The sequence below is a fragment of the Osmia lignaria genome, chromosome 15 (genome assembly GCF_051020975.1).
Source record: "Osmia lignaria lignaria isolate PbOS001 chromosome 15, iyOsmLign1, whole genome shotgun sequence".
Lineage (NCBI taxonomy): Eukaryota > Metazoa > Arthropoda > Insecta > Hymenoptera > Megachilidae > Osmia > Osmia lignaria.
Window position 1 is genome coordinate 13,038,806 of NC_135046.1, and position 25,201 is coordinate 13,064,006.

The window sequence follows — 25,201 nt, forward strand, 5'->3', positions numbered from 1 at the left end:
CAATTTCGTTTTAAAAGGCTTGATTGACTCCCGATCATATTATGGAGTAAATATTGTAGGCTGTGCCGCATAAAGAGGAGGATCTAAGGAGGGCTACAACCCCAGGCCCCATTGTGCAAGGGCGCGTTATAAGCCATCTATTTAAGACGCTAAAAAATATTGAATGCAATTTATTTTACTGTTACCTTTTTTCTTTACGATTAAATGTTATTTAATTTCAATTTTCTAACCAAGTTTATCAATCAAGGGAGTCCTCGAAGGGTTAATAGCCCCAGCTTACTGGGAAGTCTACGGGGAAGCCTATAGAAAGGGTGACATCGCCATTTTCCCTAGGGAAGAATGTTTATGCTCAATACTGTACCTTTCTTAGAAATTATTAATATCTATTTTCAATATAATTAGGATTATTTAAAATTTCTAAATTCAAGAAAATTATTTTAGTGTTAATTTTAAGTATAGAAATTTTTATTGGTACTATGAGATATGATAGTTTAGAATATCAATCAGTATCAGTAATTAGAATGAGCATATTAATTGTGTTCATGATTGTCACTAGCAAGAGCATTGAAGAGTCAAACTACTAAATGAAATCACTGAATAAAGTATTTAGTTTCATACCCATTTTATATTTCCTTTTTTAATAAAAATACATTTTTCTTATTTTCTCTCGCCAGGCAACTCCGTCATTTTGTATCAAGAACCATAACACATAGAGCCCGGGACAATTTTTCGAAGTCCACTTTGGGGTCTTTTATCTAAGAGGGTAGATTTACGTCGTCAGGACTTACGGTCCGTCTCACAGAGCGTAAATCTACGGTAGGCGTACGTAGCAAGTATCTTGATATCCGATCTAACAAAATATAATAAAACAAACAAATATTTATACACATCTGACCTTGAAGAAGGTTAACGAAACGTAGCACATATTTTTCAAAAAAGCTAAAACAATTCAATCGAACACTCGATCATCTGTAATCGGAATTTGCTCCGTTCTTCTAATATCAATAAATCTCTCAATATCTTCTTCATCTTCTACCACAAACTGCGTTTGGTTCTTCAAGTTCTCATCCATAACATGATTGTTATTATTTTCTTCATTTTCAATATCAAATTTCATTTTCATATTACTTTGATTATTCTGTTCATCAACAACTGAAACAGTAGTTGTCTCTTCGTTCAAATCTAGTTTGGATAAATCAATGTTGAACCAAGTGACAGAACCAATTTCGTCGGTACCCGGGTCAGAATTGTCCATAGCGTCCAAAACGTTCTGAAAGCCATCCTCTAGAATCTGATTGGCGATGAAATCAGACACTGCGTTGACATCCCACTCCACCAGCTCCTCACTGCTGATGGAAATCCTGTCCTCTTCATTTTTAACTTCTTCAGCCTCTTTTTTACTATTTTTAATGTCTCCAATAGTCTTGAAGTAAATACTGTGATCATACCTGTAGGTCTCCAGACAGGTACTATCCAAGTTACTATTGGATTGGTAATTAAACGTGCCACAGCAGTTGATTTTGGTTTCTTCGGGTCGAGACTTTCGTCGTGACTTCTTCAGAGTGTGAAAACGAGGACTCCACGAAGAGTCATCGATGATGAGTTTGTTGGAGGAAATACTCCAGCGAGGTTCTTGTCCACCTTGCATGGTCATTCTTCCTCTGGACAATCTCTGGGACCTCAGACGATTGTAGCCTTTGGCATATGCTGCCCATCTTTCTATCCTTTGGAAAATGTACTCCGTTTCTTCGCTCCACCATTCAGCCAAGCCCTTCTGAAGCATTACACCGACGTCTTCGGCCATTTTGATGGTCATGGGCCCGAAGGAAGTGCTACTCCCTTCATCGAAGGTGGTACCGAATAGAAGGAATGACAAGGGACAAGTGAGTCTTCAAGGTGATATTCAGATGATTTATATAACGTTCCTTCGAAGCACTAAAATTTCAGAAGCCATTTGAGGACTGACATAATCCGTGACCATGACTTCGTACCGACGTTTGGCTATTTCATGTCTGTGTATTTCTGAGGATTTTGTGGAAATTGTATTCACGTGGGGGGGTGGAGTGGTTACATGGCTGGTTTAAATATCAGAGTTAGGAAAAGGTTTACAAGGAAAATTGTAAGTAAAATCAGCAAAATTGGTGTTCTTTTTATTTTCGATTATTAATTGTATATTTTTTATACAAAAACAAAAATAATAATTGTTAAAAAAATTTTCAAAATAATACAAAAACTTGTATAATAATTCGAAGGGTTAAAAATAAACGTTTTCTTAATTTGCAAACTTAAAGTAGCAACAGAATGAAAGTTTATTCAAACTGACAATAGTAATTCACAATAGAGTTTCTCTAACTGACATACTTCTTTCATCGATAAAATTGCCATTACTGTCTTACAAAAAGGCAAGTCAAGTTAAGACGGTAATACGGTTATTCAAGCTGCCAATCATCGAATACCATCGTGGAATATTGAAAGCGGAGAAAATTGTTTATCAGACATCACAGGTACGTGAATTAAAATTCAAACAGCTCAACCGTTCCCCTCTGAATTTTCCAAGGATGATGGGATTCGTGTATAAAAAGCCCGGTAGAAGCTATGGACCGTGCATTCTTCCGCCGATTTCCGATTCTCCAACACACAGGTAAATACTATCGAGACTATTAAGTCGAAATTATTATTATTTAGTCGAAAATGTAAAGTGCTCGCAGGAGACTTTATTTCTGATTAAATCAATTTCTTAAAAAACCACTATAACTGTGTGGCGCCTCTTTGCGTTTCATCGATTCATTAAAAAATGAAGCTTCGTAAAAAAAGCGGTTGTTCTCATAAAGAAAAAAAAAAACTATAATTCTTAGCATGTATTTTGATTAAGTTCGCAGATATGAATTTAACTGTTGCCCTGGCATTCACTATGGCCATTATTTGGTTTTTCTATGGAAAATGTGAAGCAGCTCCTGAAATTGTTAATAACATGCGTCGAAGGTTCCGTAGTCGACCTTTATTACGAGGGTAATTATACAATCTCGTTTAGTTTAACTATTAATACATTTTGTTTAAGTAAATAGAAACATAGAAACTTAGATACTAAGAATAAAATGTTTGTACTAATACTATTCTTCTTTAACAGGTATGCAGTGGAAAATTTGTTTGGAGAAGACGATGACTTTTTAGATATAAATAAACGACAACAATTCGATGATTATGGTCATATGAGATTTGGAAAACGGGAACAGTTTGATGATTATGGTCATATGCGATTCGGTAGGAGTCACGAATAATTAATGGTGCCATAAATAAATTATTTGCAGTGGTATTTCACTGTTTTTGCTGCAGAAGTAATACTTGGTTCAAACTGTAGATGAAATATATTTTACATTGCGACGATGCATTTCGTTGTTTTGTCATTATCCTGATGTTCTCCTTGAAAATATATGTAATTTATTAAATGATTAAACATTAAGTACAAATTAATTTAGCGCCTTTTCTTTTCTTCTTAATTTGAAATTTGTTTTTAATTCAATTATTGATAATATTAAAAGCACCGAATTAGTTTGTATACCTAATAATATTAATATAACTAATAATACTATAATAATTTTAGTTACTAATTTAATTATTGGTTAGTTATAATAATATTTTTATCATTTATTATATACGCTTTTAAACATCTTGTTATTGTTTAAAAAACTAAATTATTTAATATCATTATAAAAAATACTTTCTAAATTTTATATATTTCCGATTATTGGCAAATCAATGATAACATTTTTAATTTTTAGATGTTATTTCATGTAACTTATTCCTTCTCATTTTTAAATCAGCTATTTTCCTATGGAGCTCCATGTTATCATCCAAAAATGTATTTACACCATCCCTTTTTTCTAATTGTTCAAGACTATAACCAATAGTTCTTCTATTTAACAACCATGGTTCTGGTGGTGGGGGAGGTAGTAATGATCTTGGCCTCATGGGATAAGGTAATCTATAATGAATTTCTTGTGTCGTTCTATAATCCATATGTTTAGCTTCTTCAGAATCATATAATAAATCTGTTAATGTAGATTCCTTTTCTTCTTCTATCCTATAAATATTAAAAGATGATTTCATGACACTTATGATATATCAATTAAAAATTTTTAATTTGACGAAAATGAGTACATAAATAGTAAATAAAGAAATAAGGTTCATAATACATACTGTCCATATGCAAGAGCCCTCATCTTATGTAAAGTACGTTGCGGATAAACTGGTTTGTATAAATCCTTCAATTCTATCTGAGACAACATTGCTTGTGTTTCGGAAATTCCTGTACGAGTATCTCCTGTTCCTATTCTTTTATATGATGATTTAAAAAGATTTCCTTTTGGTGGAAATATGTCTGTATTGTCCCTAGGTTCTTCTAATGTATCCATGTGCCTGAAAAAAAAAACAAGATTTATGAAATGTTTTATTTTTTTTTTTTAAATTACTTACTTAAGGGTAATTATTATCTTAACAACGAAAATGAAAATTTGATATATTTATTTATAACTCTTTTGCTTTCAGATTGAGTATACTTTATTAGAAAATTGTTAATTTTGTATAATTATTGATATTGGTATTAATCGTTGTTTAGTTAATAATAAAGAATAACCCTTTTATTATTGATGGAATCAGGAATTCTCTGACCAGTAGCAGAGCCCACTAAATAAACAGAATTGATGTCACAATCGTGTTGCTATGTGTAACGAACCAAAAGGGTAATTCCACCCCCAACTAAGGGACCGGCGTTAAAGACTCTTTCGTCTAATTTTATTATAGTCAAGACTGTAGTAGATACCGTTACAAAAATACATACATACAATTTCCCAAAAATGTTATTATCATCGTTGTTTATACATAATAATTATATCTATCTATATACTTACCAACCATGCATTTTTACTTTATTACTATAAGTAGCAGGAACATGAAAAACTATGGGTTCTAAGTCTTTAGCTTCATCTCCACAAGATGGAAAAATTGTCTGCAATATAAAGAATCATTTATATTATTTTTAAACAATTAGTTGAAGACTGAATACCGAAATAGAAAACAAGAAGTAACGTTACATTCATTTTTCCCTTTGTCGACATTTTTCCTCTTATAATTTTAATAACAAAATATTTGGCAACTTTTCTCCAATGAATACAACTTACAAAAAAATAATAATGGCTCTGAAGATAGCATATGACATATAACATTTTAAAAAATATTCTCATGTTTCTGTTTCTATTATTTCTCAAATATGTTCAGTTCATAATTTTAACTGATTACTTATTATAATATTCTATTTAATTAGTAATTAAGAATGAGCGCAACATTACGGGAAATTCTTCTACATAAATGTAGAAAGAAACTTAAACGCATTCAATCATACGACGAAGAGGAAGAATGGGAAGAAACCGAAGAAACAATAAATAATTTAGAAAATGTAAAATCAATAGAAGAATTACCTTTGGAAGATATTCTAGCAGAGAAACGTCGTAAATATACTATCGAAGAAGAGTTCACCTTTTTACTATACAATGATTTGTTACAATTCTTTCTAAAGGAGTAACTACATTTCTTTATATAAAAAACGAATTCATTTTTATTCATAACTGTATGTAAACATTATTAAAAATTAGAAAAATAGTATATTTACAATAATAATGGTAGTATGCATTCCGCGTAAGTGGTAGTGATCTTTCGTTAATATTCATATATAAATTAATAATTTATTTTATACAGATGGGACGGTGAAATCTTAAGAAAGAAACCTAAAAACAAAATTGATGACGATAACGAAAGCGTTAATGAATTAAAAAATAATGATACTGATTACAAAGAACATAACGAAGAGACGTCTAAATCAAATTCGAATATGTATTGGAAAATGACAGCCCCCGATGAATTTGCAAATATAAAATTCATTAGTAATAATACATACACTGGTCGCATCAGTAGGAAAATGATGGAAGGGAAAGGTGTTTATAGATGGTCAAATGGTGCACAATACAAAGTAATTATAATTAATATACCGTGAGTCTACTGTAATTAGAAAATATCTTCTAAAAGTTACATTGTTTCATAGGGAGACTTTGAACAAAATCGAATGCATGGGAAAGGTTTATTAGAATGGAACAGTAATTGTTGGTACGAGGGAGATTTTGTAAATGGTTATCGACATGGTAGAGGAATCATGGTAGATGGAGAAAATCGCTATATGTATACTGGCATATGGTATATGGGTCAGCGACACGGAAAAGGGTAAACATTTGCCATATAAATAAAATATAATAATTTTGCTAATCTATATTTTTATATTTACAGGTACTGTCGTTATGGTGATAATAGTTCGTACGATGGTGATTGGGTAATGGACAAAATGCATGGAGTTGGATTACGAACTTATACAAAGGGTAGTTATTACGGTCAATGGAAGAATGGACTTCGTGATGGTAGAGGAACGATGGTTTGGACCAATGGCAATGTTTATCGCGGGGAATGGAAATGTGGTGCGATGCATGGGTTTGTCAATTTTAAATTTAACAATAATTAGGATGATACCAGATAAGGTTTCAAAATTTTAAGGGTAAATAAACTTCTGAACCTCATAAAAATATATCAAACTAAATAATTCTTTTCTCAAATAACTAATAATATAGTATAATACTGTATAATGTTGATACATTTATATAACATTAATATAGGTAATGTTTGTTTATAGTTATGGAGAATATGTATGGAATGCGTTCTTCAATAAAACTTTAACTTGGCCACAAGAAGCTCTTTATGTCGGTAATTGGCGGAATGGAATGCGTAATGGCGAAGGTAATTTTAAATTTTTCTTTCAAATGATAAATAGTAATGAAATATTTATTATAGGAGAGTTAAAATTAAGTGCAGTCGGTGGTGCTAAATATTTTGGGCATTGGAAGGATAATAAGAAACATGGTTATGGAGTTATAATTGGTAACATAACATTTTTCAAAAATCGAATACATAAATTTTTAAAAATTTCAAATATTTTTATTTTACTTAGGAAGCAACGGGGAAAAATTTGAATCTAATCCATTATTTTTGAACGATATATTATGTACATCTAATGTCGAAGATAATGATTTAAATAATGAATTAGAGGATAAGGATGAAATAAAATGTGTACGCGTAATCAAAGAAATGAAACCACAGTAAGAAATATTATCATATAAATAAGAATATTTAAAATAAAAAATAACAAAAATTATTATTTATTCCTTTGCAGATTTCTTGACAGATCAACTCAATTAGAGAAAGCTCCCATAATTCCTATTTTAAAACCAGAACAATTTCCATCATTATCTTATTATATAACTCGTTTATTTGATCCAGACAGTTTAGAAGTACATCCATTATTACCAATTCTATCTGGAAAATGTTACAGTTGTGAAAATGAATCTTGCACCTGTTTGGCAGTGAAGTCAATTGGTCAGTCATATCTATACATACGTATGTAAATTACCGGGCACAGTAGACTTCCTCAGGGATATATTCGGGATTATTTAAAATTTCTAAACTTTAAGAATATTATATCATTTTTATTTATTATTTTTAAATATAGAAATTTTTATAGATTCGAGAAAGCAAAATGAAAATGATAAAGAAGCGACAGATATTGTTGAAGAAGAAACAAATGTTTCTGAATTTACTGTAAATAATATAAAGAAATCTGATTGGGAATATGAAGAACGATGGACACATAATTGTTTAATATTACATATGGCTCGCTTACGAGAAATTTATAATAATTATGCAAAATTGTTTACAAATTCAGCGCCGAAATGCGATATTGCAATGAGCAGATTGTGTTTATGGCAATTATGGAGTGATTGTGGTATTCATAAGAAAGGATTGAGTTTAATTGAAATTGATAATTATATTGGTAAGTCATTAAGGGTGGATCTGCCCCTCGCCCCAAGTTCAATTTACAGCGGATATGTTAATAATTTCAGCAAAGAATAAAATCACCTTTGTACAAAATCCACATGATCCATTCGAAAAAATTGAAATTTGGCAATATTTGCATGCGCTGTTAGAAGTCTCGTGGCACTTGTATACGAAATTCGGTGATATAGAAACAGAGGAAATTAATGGGAAACTTGCTGGTGGTTTACATAATTTTTTGAAAAATGATATATATCCACATACTGGTAATCATATTGGTACGTAAATAATTATATTTTTCCTAGGGAAGCTTATAATTTTCCCGAAACTATACATATATATATTAATTTACTTTTTTTATGACAGGTAGTTTATGTCAAGAGAATCAAGATTTATTGCCTATATATGCCGTTTTTAAATTATGTAAACGAATTGGATATCCATTTTCCATGAAAGATCTTCTTCAAACTATGTGTGTTTTAAATGGTAAATTTAAATTGTGTCAGTTATTCTTTTATTTGTAACGTTAAATGTAACAGAAATACTTTCCACTATCATTCTTTAATACTGAAAGGAGTAAAAACAAAACATACAACTATAAAGTATTTTATTAATAATGAACAATTACGTTTGTACATTTTACAATATGCATGCGGAATCTGCTTAAGACGTAAATGTTAAATAGAAAAAAAGAGTAATCTTTATAAAACAGAAATTGAGCAGTTTTTCAATTTAACATTATAGATACAACTGATCCACAAACTTCCATAACTACAGAAACTATTAAAAGCTTATCAAATGGTATTAACTGTACAATAATAGGTGAAAAAATCAATTATTTACTTAAATCTGATGACATTTTTATGGAATCACAGTGTACAATCCAAGTTTCAAGAAATGATGAAAATGATCACCTGTGTACGTATAACATATTTTGTAAATTTAATTATAATAATATTATTGCATATTGGCTTTTGTAAATTAAATTTATCATTTCATTTTATTTAATAATTTGAATAATTTTTAGCCCATGGATTGTCGGTGTTCGGAGAACTGGGACCTTCGAAATTGTTAGAAATTATGGCATTAATATGCCCTGCAATTAAAGATATAGAAACTGATATGATTATTAATATGGATTATGAGGTATTGTTTTATTATTCAAGCTTACTAAACTTTTGATGGTTAAAAAATAAATGAATTGAGCAACGAATATTCAAAGAGTTTGCGAAAATTCTATATTTTTAAACTCAATCATTTGTCACTGAGACAGATACAGCACACTTTACAGACATTACGTATAATTTACAATGTGAAAAATCGGATACTATTAACATTGCAGTTGACGTTTCTCGAGTTTTATGAAATAATTCTGGAGGCAACGAAACAATTACTCGTTAAGAAAAAATTGCAAATGAAGGAACTTGAAACAGAAGACGCATCGTCGCAAAAAAATAATAATTTGCAGAAAATAGAAAATTTTACAACGATAAAACGATCTTCGGTTAGGAAAAGTTTTAAAATTAATAAAAACAAAACATAAATATCATTTCTTTTTTGAATAACTTAATTCGATTCGGATTCACTTTTCTGTCTAAAATACAATATATACGCGTTACTTCTGGTCCATCACGTTACCGCCCTCATTTTTCTTATCCTTCATAGGAATTTTCATAATAATAATAAAGTATTTTATAAAATTAGCATCTTTACATTAAATCGTTCAAAGGAGAACATAACTTTAAGACTGTCCTGTATGTTTTTCTTTTTTATGTAACGATTTTGATAAATTGAATATTATTATCAGAAAATTGAATTCAACATTCTGCGAGCAACAACGGTGATGCAACTTTGAAAGATTTACATACAAAAGTATAAAATCCCACTTTAGTCCGCTAAATTGTAGCGTATTTAAAGTATATATACAGAATACGTACATCCGCGAATTTGTGGGTAAGATGAACAATGTAATTATCAGAAAAATAAAAAATTAAAAGATTATGAACGAAGACGCTTTAATGATAGATCTAGAAGCATCGCGTCGTTATGGTTTAGCCAACAATTGTTATAATTATGTAATTCTAAAGTATAAATATATAATTACAGTACAAAACAGTGGTATACACTGTTGTAATACCTGATACGAATAATATGTTTCCGCTGAAAAGTAATAGTACGATAAAAAGATACCACAAGACGTGAGATAAGTGAAAAGAAGATGTACAATAAAACTGAATTTATTTGATATATTATTCTCACCATTCTGGTATCCCAATTTCATACGTTCTGAACTTAACACGTAACAAAGAAACATGTGATTATAAGAAACATTTTTCACAGACGTATCTACAAGTTTCGTTCGAATCACTCGGTAAATAGGACATCTTAATTTAAGTAACTTGAATGCCATCGAGCGATTGTTACAATTAACTTTGTTTAATTGATTATCGAGATACAATGTTGAGTGATCTAAAATTTTTATAATGCAGCTAGTACACGAACAGTAAGTTTCTTTATAAAAATGATTGATAGTACGTCTAGTTAAATGGATGTAGTACGTAATGAGCCCCAGGACGTACAATGTCTCTCACGTGAGTAATGTATCGTCCAGTTCTTCTATTTTTCCTTCAGGTTGAGAGAGAACTTTGCGCAGTACTTTGCTAACAACATCCGACAAAGATTCCCTTGCGCCTGCATCTAAGAATGCCATACAACGCTGAAAAAAAAAAAACGAAATAAAATTTGTTCAATTCAATTCTAGATAATTATAAAAAGTAGAAATAAAAATACATACTTGATGTTCTTCTTCGCCTTGCCTCAATCTCAGTACTGCTATAAGAGCAAGTTCGCTGTTGGCTTTTACATAACCATTTTTCTCTTTTGTTCCGTTTACTAACATAGGTAATAATGACTTAAGTAGTTCTGGAGACATTTTGCCAGGTGGTATATTACGTGCCAGATGAATGCAAACCCTGGCTAGCAATTGTTTAACGTCGTTGCTATTGTTGTTCATTGACTAAAACAAATACAATTTTTTGAATAAATAAATTTTAATTCCTAAAAAAAATATATTCTATGAATTTAGAATTCACAAATATTCTTACCCGTACAAATGGAGACAGTATTTGTTGAGGTATAGGTTGCCCTTCGTTCATCAAATGTTGAAACAAATAACCACAAGCTCTTACACCATTCATAACTATCTGCACTCTATCCGCAGCTAAATAGGAAAGTATTACAGTACAGACACGGTCCTTTTCTTTGTCATTGTATACAGTTGTTGGGGATTCTTTCAATGCAACAAACAATGCTGCTGAACGGCCGTGTCTGAGCATCCAGTCAACATTGGTATCGTTACCTGCAGATTGTTAATGAAATAATGCAAATATGAAACTAAGAGATATGTTTAATAAAAACTTACATAATAAATGATCGTTAAATGTAATTGCAAGTTGCTCTGGACTAAGCCATCTCACAAGTGCTCCAAAACAGCCAGCTACAGCATTCCTCGTAACATCTTCTTGATGTCCAAGCATACTACTTAAAGTAGCGAAGACTTGTTTCTTCATCGGTTCTGTCATTTTGTCACCGGCAGGTGTGAGTACACCTCTTAAAGCTTGTAACATTGTTTCTCTAAAAGAACAAATATATCTTATTATAACTAGGATTTCTTTTTAGAATGGGACTAGAACTTTCGGAATTCAAAAACATATATTTCTATTTACCTAATAGCCGGATCATCGCCAGTTTTTATCCCAGTATGAAGCTCCGTAAACAAAGGATCAACACGTGTATGAATAACAATTAAATTACTTAAAGCATAAGCAGCTTTCAACCTCACTTGTCTATTACTATCATTTAACGCTTTCAAAAAGGTTGTTTGTAACTGTGGTAGAAACTGTTTTAACATTACTCCAACCTAATGAAACAAAAATATTAAATTATTAATTACATTTTTTTTTCTCGCTTATGTAACATACATACCTTGCCAAGCAAGATTGCAAGCGTTTCCAATACTGCAGCTTTCACACTCCAATTAAATCGATCTCCAAGAATCCTAATCAAAGGTCCAGTAATATGAACAACACTTGGTTGTAACGCCGTTGCACTGGTTAATTTGATGACCTCTCCAAGACCCTGAGCTGCTTGTTCCTTTGCTTCTGGTAGACCATTTAATATAGCTTCCCTGAATATTGGAAGAATTGGCGTAATTCCTTTGGGTAAACAGAATCCAGGTAATAATTCTTGTCCTCTTAAATCAGACACTGCGAAGCGTACGGCTTGTCTGATATCTTGGACATGAGCTATCTGCTGATCAGATGCTAGAGTCTAAAAATATTAACAAGAATAAACATAATTTACATTATATTAAAAATACCATGAACAATAACTAGAATTCAATTATTTTAAAAAATAATTACTTTAGTTACTGCTGTAAGGGCCTCCCAGCTCATCTGTAGCACATCCTTATCATCATCAGTGAACAAATGAATAAGTCCTCTCAGTAATTGTGGAACATACTGACTATAATCTGCACGCGTATCTCTGCAAAAAGCACACAGCAAAGTCGCAGCGCTTCGTCTTTTAGATGGATCCTCTGCTCTCGTAGCCTCCATAAGCTGGTCCATCACTGTTCTGACACCAACTTCATCCGTCACAGATAAAATAACTGCTTGACAGTATTCTAATTCTTGGACTTCGTTAGGTGTCCCTTGGGCACTGGATAGAGCAGTCAACAATGCTGGTAGGATTTTATGGAGGAATCTAGTTAATGCTTCACCAGCCACACTGGCCAATATTGATAATGCTTTTGTATTAACCGGTGGTGTTGTCAACTGAGGAACTAGGTATGGCAATACGACTCTAGATTTTATCGCCATTACTTGACGAAGACCGTCCAGAGTGTTTTCAGCTTCTGCCTGGTCCGGAGAATTTAGTTGGGTTAACATTGCTGGGAGTATGTCGTCTAGTGCTCGAACTCCTACGGTTGAGTGTAGACCGTCGAATGTTTTCGCGGCAGCTTGGCGGACTTCTGGTAATGGATCGCATAATGCTTTCCTGAAATTTAAATTATGTTTTAATAGTAGTAAGAATGATTTTGTGCATAAGTGTAACCAGGGGAATTTCTGAAAATTTTTCACAGCGATTCATATCGTTTTGCGTCCGGGTCTACCCTGCCCCTTCTAATTACACCATTACTTTCCTATTAAAAAGAAATACTTACCTCACTGTTGGAACCAAACTGATAACAAACGTCAACACCATATCCTTATTGGTACTCGCCATAATCTCCGACAATCCAATACAAACACCTTGCCTTTGATCAGCCTGATCACTTTGCAAGCCTTTCTCCAAAATAGGTATAATCTCTGGCAATACCCTCTCCCCCAGTTTCCTAACAAGATCTCCCAAAGTCCTAGCAGCCACTTGTCTCTTATCATAACTGGTACTCGCCAAACAGCCCAATAATAAAGTGAACAACGTAGGCAATATTTCTCTCAGTGTCCTTGGTGTATTCGTAACAACAACTTTCCATACATGAAGGGCAGCCTGACGAACCATCAGTGCAACATCAGACCTGCCCATATACAATCCAGCCAGAACACGATTCCTTCTTTCCGCGCCAAGTGCATTGATAATAGCATAGTGAGATTGTTCCGTACCGAAATTATCATCTTCGCTTGCTGTTTCGGTAGACATTTTCCCAGATACTCCAGAGATTCTGTACAATAAATCTCCAAGCAACTGCACCGATGAATACCTGATACGCCAATTGTCATCGAAGAGACCTTTTTCTAATTCAGGTAATAATAACATAATTGCAGAGTCAGCATAAAGTGTGACAATGCGCTGGCCTGCTCTGAGTGCTGTCTCGCGAACATACTCGTTCTCATCAGCCAGCGCTTTTAAAATAGGATTAATAATTTGTCCAATGTACGGTGTAAATTCAGTAGTGAATGCACTTGGCATATAAATGAACATCATGATGTATCCATCCTTGACATGAGGAGCTATGTCAGTCCTTTCTGCTGTGCTGATAATTTCTGGCATGAGTTTGTGCAGTTTCTCTACACCAAGGCCTCGAACAACCTCTGAGAGACCCTGCGCAGCACCTGAGCGATCCACACTGCTCGTTTCAGAAGTAAGCGTTTGCATCAGCCATGGAAGAAGATCTTCAAAACTGGATTCTCCCATTCCTCTCACCATGGCACCCAGTGCTCTTGCAGAGACACTGCGCACTTCTGGCACAGGGTCCAATAAACTTGTTTTCAGTCCAGGAATAATTGTTGGTAAATATGGAGTTAAATCTTTTTGATCGGTTAAAGAATACATGTTTCCAATAATCTGTGCGGCCATTTTTCTTGTCTCCGTGGATCGATCCAAGAATGCTCGCTGAACTACTGGCATAATTAGAGCCAAAGATGGTGCATCGATGAAATGAACAAATTGTGTATCCAATAGGGTTTGAAGACAGGTGGCTGTTTTGTGAGATGGATCTTGAAGGGCTTTTAATAAGACTGGTACGATGGCTTGAATTTCTGGGTTACGGATTACACTTCCAATTACTTTAAGAGCCTCTGCACCAGCTTCTTGGACTTTTGTGTGGGAGTCACTGAGAACTTCGATGAGCTTTGGGACTATGCTAGGTAGGCAACTGCTGAGTTGCTTTGGAGCGCAGTATGCCATCGCACCGAGCAATTCAACGGACCCTTAAAATAAAATTTATGATTTTTAAAAAATAATATATACTTTTGATGGCATTAAATTCATTGGCGTATACGAGAATGATTCTGAATATTTAAATTCAGAAAATTTAGAATTCTGAGACCAGGCCGATCCTGCCCGCTATTTAGTTATGCCAACATTCAAATTACTCACCAGTCTTAGTTCTCCAAGAATCCTCTTCTAAAGCCGCGAGCAAACTAGGCAGCACAAGTTTCACTCCATGTGCTGAAAGTTTGCTCATAACAACCCTGGCAGTATCATCGGTAGCCGCCCTCACATATTGACTTGAATCCCCAAAACATAGTAGCAAATGTGGCAACACGTGAACAATATAAGGCTCAAATAATCTCCCAAGCATCGTACACAACATTTCAAATGCAAACAAAGCTCCCTCTCGATGCCTATAGTTTTTCTTATCCTGAATAGCATTAGTTAATGTGGTCATAATATCAAGTTGCTTAAGCGCCAATATCCCCATACCCTTGATTATACCTGCCAAACCGTACGCTGCACCCTTTCGTTCTCCATATTTATCAGATTTCAACAACTGATCCATCAGATTATCCACTATCTTTGGAGCGTCTTCTTTGATAGAAGGTACAAGATGCGGAAGACAATTAGCAACAGCCTCTTGTACTTGCTGCGATGGAGTAGAAAGTGCAGCAATGAGACGCATTACAATTGGTTTGATACGAGAATCATCTTTGTCTAAATGCCTAGCCAGTGATCCCATAAGAATGACCACTGATTGCTTAATAGAATCGAAACTTCCAATCTTTGGCGCCTTGTCCATGAACTCTTCGAAGACCGGTAATAAAGACGTTATATTTGTCTTTCCATGAAGATCCACAACAGCTACGGCAGCTGTTAACATCTCAGTGCGCACAGCTTGATTTCTGTCTCCTAATCCAGTCGAAACAAAAAATTGTACCAATTTAAGTACCGTGTCTGCAGTGAGCAGAGGAGCTATCTGAGCTAATGCAAGAGCTACGCCTCGTCGTGGACCCCAAGTGTCAATGGGTTGTTCTACGACACGTCCAAAGTTGTTTAATTTTGGAGGGATCATTGCTAGTTTCTCCTGATACAACTGGAGAAGATTGTTCAGAATCATTGGTACTAAATGAGGAACCTCTGTTAGACACTGCGCCAGGGCACATGCCGCAGCCTGCTGTATGGGTTCCACAGGGTGTGAAATGTCCTGAATAAGCTCGTCAGCTAAAACATCGGGCTCCATTGCTAAATCCGCTGCATACCATAATTCATTCGCCAGAATTTTATTCTCATCGCAGATGTCAAACCTAGCGATCCATATTCTCCTGATGAGACAGGAGAATTGTTCACAGTGTTCCTTCTTTGATGGAAATGCTTGGCGCACTACTGTTAAAGCTCTCAGAGCTGCATCTCTTATGGTGGATAAGGAATTTTGTAAGGCTCCTGTTAGGGAATTTATATCCTCACTGGTTGCTAGCGCGGTGCCTGGCTGACCGCTACCAGACTGAGCTACATCTAGCAAAGTTGCTACTGCATGTGTCTGCACTCTCCCAGTTGTAATCTCCATCAACTCCATTAAGAGATCAAACATGTGTTTACGAGGAAGTAACTGCGGATGCCTTGTATCTCTGAAATCAGAAGCTCCTCTCTGTTTAGCGTGTTCTTGGATTATTTGTAATCCTTGCACAATCATGTTATCGTCCTTGTAAGTTAACAGTGTCTTCTTTATGAATGGAAAGATGTAGCAAAACGCCGGCGCAGCGAATAGTTTCTTCTGCTTTATCGTTGTTGCGTGGAGGAGGTTCAGGGTTCTCTTCACTGCGCTGTCAAGGTTTTCTTCCTCCCACGCCGGGTTCAAGTCACATTGGGGTTGGAGTTGCCTCAGAGTTACGTGAGCCACTAAATCACTTAGTACTGGATTATTATTTATGTTTACGATTTGTTTCAGATGGACGAAGAGTTCTGACATTGCGGGCGCAGCTAACAATGACCTTAGATTCTTCAGAATTGATGGAAGAAGGTCTTTTAAGTGTAATGATAATTCTTGACCATTTCCAAGCACCGCACATTTGATTAGAGATACTGAATTATCTATTTTCAATTTTAGGTCTGTTAGTTTTTTGCGGATTGCGCTTTCCTTCGCCATTTGAGTTTTAAGAATTTCTTCCTGTTTAGGCGTTAACTTTGGTTCCTTTATTTTTCCTTCTTTCTTTCGCTTCTCGTATAACTCTCGCCTCAGCTGGAGCTCCTCCTGTTGTTCTTTAAATGAATACACTTTGCTCTCCCGTTTCATGTTCATTGAGTTAAGAATATCATTCTCATCATTTGTTGGTAGTACGCTTTTGTCGAACAATTCCCCCTCCGGAGTAAGATAAGTGAAATATTCATCCTTGGTTACTTTCAGAATTTCCGGATCATCAAGCTTATTTGTTACATTAGACACTATCGCAGGCATTATAATGTCTGGAATAATTGATATCACCTTCGTTAAAGCATTTTCGTAACTGGGAGTAGACTTGTAATTCTGTACAAGCATCTTCTTTATCTCATGGTTCATCGAACAAAGGAAATCTTTTGATACGAGATTATAGTTCTTCACAATCTTGAACCACAGATTTGGCATTGCTTTGAGAATCGCTGGATGGTGAGAAGGAATCAATGCATCCCTTGCCATCTGCGTCGCAGGGGCTTCAAACAGAAAAGAACCTGAGCAAATAGCAAGTAAACCATCCGCAAGACATCTGCCAGTTATTTCCCCGGTTGAATCTTCCTTGTTCTCTCTATCATTCTCAGATTTAATTTTCACGTTTTCTAAAAATCTATTGAACTCCATTAACAATTCCTGTGCAGGCTTGTACGTACTCAAACCCGTTAGGACTTTTTTAATCAGTGGAGCGCAACGTTTCCTTGTACTGAACTTTGGAGCTGTTGCACATGTAACAATTGCTCTGTGTACTCCATTCAAAGCTTTCTCGTTTAACCTATCTCCAAATTCTATAATAAGCCTTTCACAGAATAACATGAGATGGTACAAAATGTCATCGCCACAGGTTGAGAGAAATTTTTCTGAGAAGAATATCTGCTCGTCGATGGCGTTCCATAATACAGCTTGTTTATCATTCTCCACTTGATTAGCAAGGACCAGCTTCACTAATAAATAAGAAGCGACTAAGCCTTCAGTGACTGCAGCTGGCTGTGCACACTGTTGTATGGCTCTTGTAATTGCTTGAACTAATAACGGAGTAATTATTCCTGAATACGAAGCCACGGGCGTAGAAAAGAAGAGTCTGATGTAAGCAGTGCGCACAGAGGCAGTGGAAGTTTTTGCAGTCATACCTTTTTTAAATGCATCTATTACACTCTTTGGAACATTATTTGTGAATTTATTGGACCACAATGCCATCATTTCTAAAGCATAGATTAGAGTCTTTTCGTGGACTTCGGTTTCTAAAACTTTGATAAAATGCTCGCAGGCTGTCTCTGCTAATCTTTGAACGCTGCTCCCTGATGCAGCGTTATAGCTGAGATTTCCGGCACCTTGGAGTACGGAGATCTTGTGAGTTGTTACTGTGAGCTTCCCTTCGGAACCATGAAACACTGCGAACACTGATGACAATAGATTTTCCAAGGCAGTAGTGTCAGAACATTGAAGAGCGAGTCTACGACAAGCTCCTACAGCTTCTTCTCGTACTAAATCTTCTTTCGAGTGGAGGTTTGCAAATAGTCCTTTGCTTATTTCTTGACTGTATTGGCTTAAGTCTAGACTTAAGCCAGAGAGAATATGTCCAACAGATTCTATAATTATTTCTGGATTTCTTAACATGGCTTTTTGTAAAGCTGGCAGCAATTGGTTTTTGAATTCATCGTGGGATATTCGACGGAGGAGAGGTACTGCATTGTGAACGACGTATAAGTCGGGTTTCTTCTTGCAACTGATGGCTACTTTTATAAAAACGTCTATGATTTCTACCTGTAAGGAAAGTAAATGTTAGTTTGGAATTCTGAAGACCCAGGGGGGACCAGATTCTTTGCAATTCTAAAATTCTAGAATTTCAAATATTACAGAATTATGAAAATTCAAACTTTCAAAAATTCTCTAGAATACTAGAATACTAGAAAATTTAAACAAAGCAGAGAAATACTGTTCATTTTTCTATTCTTTTCTTCTAATTATTCTGTTACTAACAGAGTAGGATAATTAATAAATAGTAGAATAACACACATTGATATTATTAATAAACCTAAAGAACCTAGCCCATCCACCTGATACAAATCTCCACAAAACTAACCTTTAATTTTCCTACTAGTTCACTCTTCTTTGTATTAACCAAATATCTAGTGAGCAAACTAGCAAGAACAATCACACCATTCCCAACTTCCAGCTTTGTCAATGTTTCCAGATACTCAATCTCTATCTCCTTAACACTTGACCACTGATGTGCCAGTAAAATATAAACTTTCTCTGTTAGCTTCTTATCCATTGCTGCCAAAGCTGCTGCACTTAAATTTGCTTGTGCCTCAATTAGTTTTGGAAGTTCTGTATTAACATCTGTATTACTTTTGTGTCCATAAAGAATGACTAAGGTTGACCATTTTAGTGTGAGATATGCAGTCAAAGCAGTGTTCAAACTACAAAATAATACTTTATTAGTAAGTAATTTAATATTTAAGCATTCATTATTATACTGAAGCCATTGAAAATTTCTTTTACTTTTAACAATGCTTATCTTTTTTTCCATGATACTTATAATTCCAGCCAATTAATAAGAGTGTTTTTAATTAGATAATCTAAGGGACTAGAATCTGTTAAATTCTGTAAAATTAGTTACATACGTAGGAACTACATTCTTATGCCACATAGCCTGCTCCACAACTACATTGGTCATGTGCTTCACAGTAGCCTCAGGTTGCTTTTTCAGTAATTCAACAATCAAATTCTTCATGTAAGATTGGGAAGCAGTGTCCTTATATCGATGTAAAGTGAGGGATATAGTTTTGCAAATTCCATTGACAATCTTCTCATTAATGCCTAAAATAAGAATAGTATTTTTCATTTTCTTAAACTCTGGAATATTCTATTTTACATTTTTATACTATTACAAAGACTCAACATAAAGACTCATAATCCAAAATTAAAATTTTACAATTTTACAAAGTCAAAATTTTGAAAAGAAAATTTTTTAATTTATATCTACTTACAATAACATTTAATTAGATATAAATAAAAATTTCTTGATTTCTTAATTTAACAGATAATAAGTCCTAAAAGTATTTGAATCATTGTTAACTTAAGAATTAATTAAAAATAATGATAAATTAACATTATATGGCTTAATGACTAATTTCTATTAGGAAAACATCAAAGTTAATACTATATGCAATAAAGTTACTGAAAATATTCACATTAATAGTAAAATTTCCTCTACAATTAATTTAAAAAAAATTATATATGAAAATTAAATACAAATTTTACATACTTTATTTGAAAAACAATATTCATGTACCAGTCACATTATCACTAAAATTACATAATATAAAATATGAAATTTTAAAAAAATTGTATGTTAGAATTCATTTCTCTCTGACCATTAATTTTAATGTAAATTCATTTGAATACTATCTGGTGGCTTCCTTACCAGGATTTGACAACACATTGACGACATTTTGTAGAATCTCTCGCCGCTCGTTTTTACTTGCGGTTTGAACTCGATTTGGCAGATCTTTCAATGCTTTCGTTAACTGAAAAAAAAACAATGGTCAATAATGAGTAATTTGGAAATAACAATACGGTTTGTGGAGTTCCACGTGACAGACTCACTTCAACATCCGCCATATTTCTTCAAAAACCGGACCGACATAGAGCGCCACCCCTTCTGAAACTTTAGATTGCTTTCAGCAATGACTACAGATTCAACAAGACTAAATACTTAGACATGCTTTTGTTTTCAAGGAGTTTTGAATTTGTGCTGTAGTGTCGCTGAGCGCTTCCGCTTCCGGTGGTCAATTTTTAAATTATTATTTTTATTCAGTTGTTCTGATTTTTACTTATCTTCTTCATCCTCCTACATTGAACGCGTTGTTTGATCGAAGTCGTGAGATTTTTGTGTTATGAAATATTTCGCACTGCACAGTCTAAAGCACGTTGATGGTAATAGTAGATTGTTTCGATATCAAAGACTGTATGTACCCCATTACCACTTGTCGGTGCCATTACTCATTGTCAGTGTCTCCGACAGAGGGTAATATATGCAACTGCGAAATGTTTTATGTTTTTATATTAGAATAGATTAGATGGCGCTTATTCGCAAGATAAATTCAACACTTCTGGAAAACAAAAGTCCAGTGTTGGATCTGTATGGATCTGTAGTTATTGATGTTATTCATACTTTGACAAAGTAAATATAATAATAACTTGGTTAAACAATAATGCAAAAATTATGGAATATAGTCATTTATATTCTATAACTAATATATACAGTAAAAGAAGACAAAAGGTAAAAGAATTTGTATAATATACAAAATATTTTTCATATAACATAAAAATTCAGTTGTTTATATAATATAAAATTGTAAAAATTTATCTAATATAAAATATTTAATTATCTTATAACAGCAGATATTTTTCATTCTACAGATTACATAATTTAAATTCCTTTAAATATTTTTCTCTACATACAATTTAAATATCTATTTTTTAGGTAAGAAACTTAAAATGACTGCTAAAAATTCTTTTGATGGGTGGAGTCTTGATAGAATTCTTGGAACTGGAGGATTTGGTATTGTTGAGCTTTGGGTACATGTCAATGGTACAAAACTTGGTATGTCTCCTTCTTCATTCCTTCATAACAATATAATTAAACACAGTGGAATCCATCACCAGGGCATGGATAGTGTTATTATTCAACTATTGTCATTAAAAATTGCAAGTCCCAAAGTGTGGATTCCACTATATTAATGCATCACATTATAACTCTGATAATTTTTATATTACAATCATTATAATACATTATAGCAATCAAAAGATGTAAATGGGACATTAAACAGTTAACAGAAACCCAACAAAACAGATGGATCAATGAAGTACAGATAATGAAACGTTTGAAACATACAAATATTATCAAAGGTTTAGAATTGCCATTTAAGCATCCTAATGATAGAACAGAGTTACCTGTTTTGTGTATGGAATTTTGCAAGAAAGGTGATCTGAGAAAGGTAATTCTAAAACCATAACCCTTTTCCTTAAGTAATATAGAATTAATTAATATATTTTTAATTTTTGATTAACAGGTTTTGTGTAAAACAGAAAATTGTTGTGGTGTAAGTGAAAAGGAAGCAATTAGTGTTATGAAAGATATTTCTTCTGCAGTGGAATATTTGCATTCTAATAAAATTACCCATCGAGACTTGAAACCTGAAAATATAGTTTTGCAAGATAAACATGATATTGTAAGTGTTCCTTATTTATTTTATTTATTTAATCCAGAAAATATTAAAACATTATATACTGTGAGCTCTCGTTGTATTGCCGCGGGAGCATTATATTGTTTGGTGCTGCTCTTCCACCATCAGAGCCACTTAAGATTATAATTAATTTTCATATTTTTTTTTTTTAGATTTCATATAAATTGATAGATTTAGGTTATGCAAAAGAACTTGGAGAAGCTAGTACTTCTGCATCTTTAGTAGGTACATTAAATTATGTAGCCCCAGAGCTTTTATGGAAACAGAGGTATAGTTGTTCTGTGGATTATTGGAGTTTAGGTATTCTCTTTTACGAAATGGTTACTGGGTCGAGACCGTTTCTTCCAAGAATGCAGCATACTATGACATGGTATGTTAATTATAACATTAAAATCTTAAATTCTCAAAGCTTAGAATTTCAGATTCTCGACTTTAGAATTTTTTTAGTTTAGAAAATCTGAAGTTCTAGAATTCTAAAATTTTAATACTTTAAAATCTTATAATCCTAGAATTTTAGAATAGTGATGAGACCCTGCGCCTTACTAATTACACCCATAATTATGACAACTCCTAGTATTAATATTAATTAATACGTACATTTTATAGGATGCAACATATTAAAAATAAAAGATATGAAGTTATTCGTGCCTTTGAATCAGAAGGAAAGATAATTTTTGATACAGACATTGCTAATCCCACCAATCTATCGAGGTAATACTTTATGTCATTACTAAATTAGATGTAATTTATCTAAACTCTCTAATTCACTATTTTAATTAACTTGTTATTTTGAAATGATCTCCTCTATTAGATGTCTTAGAGATAAACTAGCGGAATGGTTTAGAGTAGTATTACAATGGGATCCAAAGGAAAGAGGAAGGCAATGTGACAAAAACGGAGTACCACAACTTGTTGTGTTCAAATTGTTGCATACTATTTTATCTAAAGAGGTAATTTCACTTGCCAAATTGCTTAAGTTCATAAAATAAAAAATGGAGAAATTAATAAAATATAAAAAGTTAAGCAGTAATTAAACGCTTTAGCATTAAAATTTAAAAGAATTTGTAAAGTGAAGTTAATTACTTTAGTCTGTGAATAGTTTATATATGATAAATGTATTTTATATGTTTAGATAATCCACGTATTCTCCGCATCAACGTACAAAATTTATTCCTATGAAGTAGATCAAACTACTAGTATCACTGAGTTACAATCCATGATTGAAAAAGATACTACTACTCTAGTAAACCAGCAAACTTTAACGGATTACTTCGGCAAAATTCTTATTGAAAACAAAAAACCACTTTTGTCACAAATTCAGGTACGGGTGTATTGCCAATTAAGCGAGTTCTCCTTCACACAGATTTGCACATATGTCGGTGATGCTTCCTTACTATATCGTCAATTCCATGAATTTTCCGTGTATAGCCTCGTAACCGACAATATAGAGAGTAACAATACATTGTTCATTTTATTTTCCAGGACCCAGTTTTGTTTGTCTTTAAAACTGGAAGTACATTAATAGAGAATATACCTACACCAAATTTTCCTTTAGAAATTCAAAAAATGATAGAATTATCTGGAACTCAATTGGATATTGAAACGTTAAAAGATTATTACAGAGTAGCAGTGTTTTTTATTAAGCAAGAAATATATTTATTTCAACTGTATATTTTTGCTATGACTATTGAAGTGTAAGTATTTTACATAGTTAGGAAACAAGATAGCTCCCTCCTCCAAAATATGGAGTGGTTTCTTTCGCCATTTTAAAATTTCAAGATTTTATAATTCTCAATAAGTATAATAACATAATATTACAGAGATTTATTCATTAAAAGACTCAATACATTCAACGAAAACATAATAAATACATTGAAGAACATAAATACCCTCCTGAGTAAATTGTCCATCATTCGTGTTCAAAAGGGGAAAGAATCTTTAAATAAAGAACGAACAGAAGCTGTAGAAATCAGTTATGAAAAAGTCAGTAAACTTGTCAATGCCACTGAACAAATAAAATTAAAATTTGATTTACTAACCCAAGAAGGTAATGAATTGGAAAAAACAGCCCAGTCTATTGATTGCATCAAAGATATATCTCAATTGTAAGTAAATTTCATATGTTTTAAAATAAAAATAAAGTGTATATTTAAATAAAAGTAAATTTATGTTTTCATTTTGTTTAGATATGATAAAGCAGTAAAAATATTTGAATCATGTAAAAATATGAGTCATGAAAATCTTCGTAGAAGTTCAAAACCAACAGACATGGTAAAATTAATTTTCGATTTTCTACAAGTATTGGAAACGCAATTTCGTAATGAAAATATTTCTGAAATTTTAAAGTAAGTATATTTATATTATAATTAATATGTATTAGATTATAATTTGAGTATGATTAATATTATTCATATTAGTATAATAGATTTCGGATTTTCTGAACTCCAAACTTTGTAATTCTAAAGATTAATTAATTAATATTAAAAAAATTAATTAAATTAATATTAAGTAATATAAATAGAGAATAATTACTATTAGATTATAATTAATGTCTTAGACAAACAGCAAAATTGGAATCAGAGCTTCTAAAGCTGGAAAGGATCTTTGAGTCTGTTCTTGCTATGACTACTGTATATCATGAAAAAGTTCAAAATATAGTACAATTTCCTTTTGATTATATGGCTAAAGAACCTAATGTAGATATGTGCTTAAATACACAAATTGACATACGTATAAAAAATAATGACACTATGGAAGTATCTAATGAATTTAACAGCAATCGGACATTAAATACATCTGTTAAGAATACCAAAGATAGTGATGCAAATAGTGACCTAATATACGACAATTTAGTCATACGTTATACGTAAGTGTAATTGAAATTATTATAAAGTACACTATATAGTAAGTAAAATATAATAGTAAAACAATTTTATCTAATTTCAACAGGTTAGATAATCTTCTGATAGAGTTACAGAAAAAATACATGGAAATGATTGATCTGGAGTCGTAAACAAATTATTCTGCACTATTCTTCATTTAAGTTTTATTAGATGCAGCAATCAATTCGATGTCTTTTCTTTTATCAATTAAAGAT

General features: G+C 32.9%; 6 protein-coding genes across 10 annotated transcripts; 3 read left to right on the forward strand and 3 right to left on the reverse strand.

Annotated features, from left to right (window-relative positions):
- Positions 1–605: 605 nt before the first annotated feature.
- LOC117608404 (uncharacterized) lies at positions 606–1,898 on the reverse strand. Its single transcript, XM_034333466.2, has one exon. The coding sequence runs from the start codon at positions 1,814–1,816 to the stop codon at positions 950–952; it is 867 nt and encodes a 288-aa protein (XP_034189357.1). The 5' UTR covers positions 1,817–1,898; the 3' UTR covers positions 606–949.
- Positions 1,899–2,016: 118 nt separating this feature from the next.
- On the forward strand, positions 2,017–3,438 carry Dsk (Drosulfakinin). Of its 4 annotated transcripts, none has more exons than XM_034333468.2 (4): positions 2,017–2,119; positions 2,403–2,641; positions 2,873–3,009; positions 3,128–3,438. In XM_034333468.2, exons 3-4 carry the CDS (start codon positions 2,882–2,884, stop codon positions 3,276–3,278), a joined length of 279 nt encoding a protein of 92 aa, XP_034189359.1. In that variant the 5' UTR covers positions 2,017–2,119; positions 2,403–2,641; positions 2,873–2,881; the 3' UTR covers positions 3,279–3,438. The 4 variants fall into 4 exon arrangements, with proteins under 4 accessions (XP_034189359.1, XP_034189360.1, XP_034189362.1 ...); XM_034333469.2 differs by having other exon boundaries at positions 2,439–2,641; XM_034333471.2 differs by having other exon boundaries at positions 2,045–2,119; positions 2,558–2,641.
- A 206-nt stretch (positions 3,439–3,644) lies between these two features.
- On the reverse strand, positions 3,645–5,187 carry LOC117608181 (uncharacterized). Its single transcript, XM_034332882.2, has 4 exons — positions 5,091–5,187; positions 4,908–5,005; positions 4,198–4,416; positions 3,645–4,081 (listed from the first exon to the last, which is right to left on the reverse strand). The coding sequence occupies exons 1-4, from the start codon at positions 5,112–5,114 to the stop codon at positions 3,769–3,771; spliced, it is 654 nt and encodes a 217-aa protein (XP_034188773.1). The 5' UTR covers positions 5,115–5,187; the 3' UTR covers positions 3,645–3,768.
- Positions 5,188–5,267: 80 nt separating this feature from the next.
- Positions 5,268–9,475, forward strand: LOC117608151 (uncharacterized). 2 transcript variants are annotated; one of them, XM_034332804.2, is made up of 14 exons: positions 5,268–5,574; positions 5,752–6,022; positions 6,095–6,270; positions 6,334–6,531; positions 6,731–6,834; positions 6,889–6,975; positions 7,046–7,193; positions 7,268–7,470; positions 7,604–7,924; positions 7,995–8,204; positions 8,293–8,412; positions 8,671–8,844; positions 8,954–9,072; positions 9,269–9,475. In XM_034332804.2, exons 1-14 carry the CDS (start codon positions 5,330–5,332, stop codon positions 9,467–9,469), a joined length of 2,577 nt encoding a protein of 858 aa, XP_034188695.1. In that variant the 5' UTR covers positions 5,268–5,329; the 3' UTR covers positions 9,470–9,475. The 2 variants fall into 2 exon arrangements, with proteins under 2 accessions (XP_034188695.1, XP_034188696.1); XM_034332805.2 differs by having other exon boundaries at positions 7,616–7,924.
- Positions 9,476–9,592: 117 nt separating this feature from the next.
- On the reverse strand, positions 9,593–20,579 carry l(3)80Fj (lethal (3) 80Fj). The gene is made up of 13 exons (XM_034332803.2): positions 20,462–20,579; positions 20,280–20,382; positions 19,477–19,672; positions 18,933–19,272; positions 14,806–18,613; positions 13,151–14,636; positions 12,348–12,984; positions 11,911–12,255; positions 11,652–11,845; positions 11,348–11,559; positions 11,031–11,284; positions 10,721–10,942; positions 9,593–10,642 (listed from the first exon to the last, which is right to left on the reverse strand). Exons 1-13 carry the CDS (start codon positions 20,474–20,476, stop codon positions 10,514–10,516), a joined length of 7,941 nt encoding a protein of 2,646 aa, XP_034188694.1. The 5' UTR covers positions 20,477–20,579; the 3' UTR covers positions 9,593–10,513.
- Positions 20,580–20,957: 378 nt separating this feature from the next.
- IKKbeta (inhibitor of nuclear factor kappa B kinase subunit beta) lies at positions 20,958–25,195 on the forward strand. Its single transcript, XM_034332936.2, has 13 exons — positions 20,958–21,137; positions 21,342–21,461; positions 21,656–21,855; positions 21,931–22,089; positions 22,257–22,474; positions 22,711–22,815; positions 22,916–23,054; positions 23,237–23,425; positions 23,587–23,798; positions 23,925–24,209; positions 24,291–24,449; positions 24,662–24,970; positions 25,054–25,195. The coding sequence occupies exons 2-13, from the start codon at positions 21,356–21,358 to the stop codon at positions 25,115–25,117; spliced, it is 2,145 nt and encodes a 714-aa protein (XP_034188827.1). The 5' UTR covers positions 20,958–21,137; positions 21,342–21,355; the 3' UTR covers positions 25,118–25,195.
- Positions 25,196–25,201: the final 6 nt, after the last annotated feature.

Coding starts and splice junctions, on each gene's coding strand:
- IKKbeta (XM_034332936.2), top strand. CDS start 21,356: ATGACTGCTAAAAATTCTTTTGATGGGTGGAGTCTTGATAGAATTCTT. Junction 22,816..22,915: donor AATCCCACCAATCTATCGAG/GTAATACTTTAT, acceptor CTCCTCTATTAG/ATGTCTTAGAGATAAACTAG. Junction 24,450..24,661: donor AATATTTCTGAAATTTTAAA/GTAAGTATATTT, acceptor TTAATGTCTTAG/ACAAACAGCAAAATTGGAAT.
- LOC117608181 (XM_034332882.2), bottom strand. CDS start 5,114: ATGTCGACAAAGGGAAAAATGAAT. Junction 5,006..5,090: donor CGACAAAGGGAAAAATGAAT/GTAACGTTACTT, acceptor TTTATATTGCAG/ACAATTTTTCCATCTTGTGG. Junction 4,417..4,907: donor AAAGTAAAAATGCATGGTTG/GTAAGTATATAG, acceptor TTTTTTTTTCAG/GCACATGGATACATTAGAAG.
- LOC117608151 (XM_034332804.2), top strand. CDS start 5,330: ATGAGCGCAACATTACGGGAAATTCTTCTACATAAATGTAGAAAGAAA. Junction 7,471..7,603: donor TTTGGCAGTGAAGTCAATTG/GTCAGTCATATC, acceptor TTTTAAATATAG/AAATTTTTATAGATTCGAGA. Junction 8,205..8,292: donor ACATACTGGTAATCATATTG/GTACGTAAATAA, acceptor TTTTTATGACAG/GTAGTTTATGTCAAGAGAAT.
- LOC117608404 (XM_034333466.2), bottom strand. CDS start 1,816: ATGACCATCAAAATGGCCGAAGACGTCGGTGTAATGCTTCAGAAGGGC.
- Dsk (XM_034333468.2), top strand. CDS start 2,882: ATGAATTTAACTGTTGCCCTGGCATTCACTATGGCCATTATTTGGTTT. Junction 3,010..3,127: donor AGTCGACCTTTATTACGAGG/GTAATTATACAA, acceptor CTTCTTTAACAG/GTATGCAGTGGAAAATTTGT.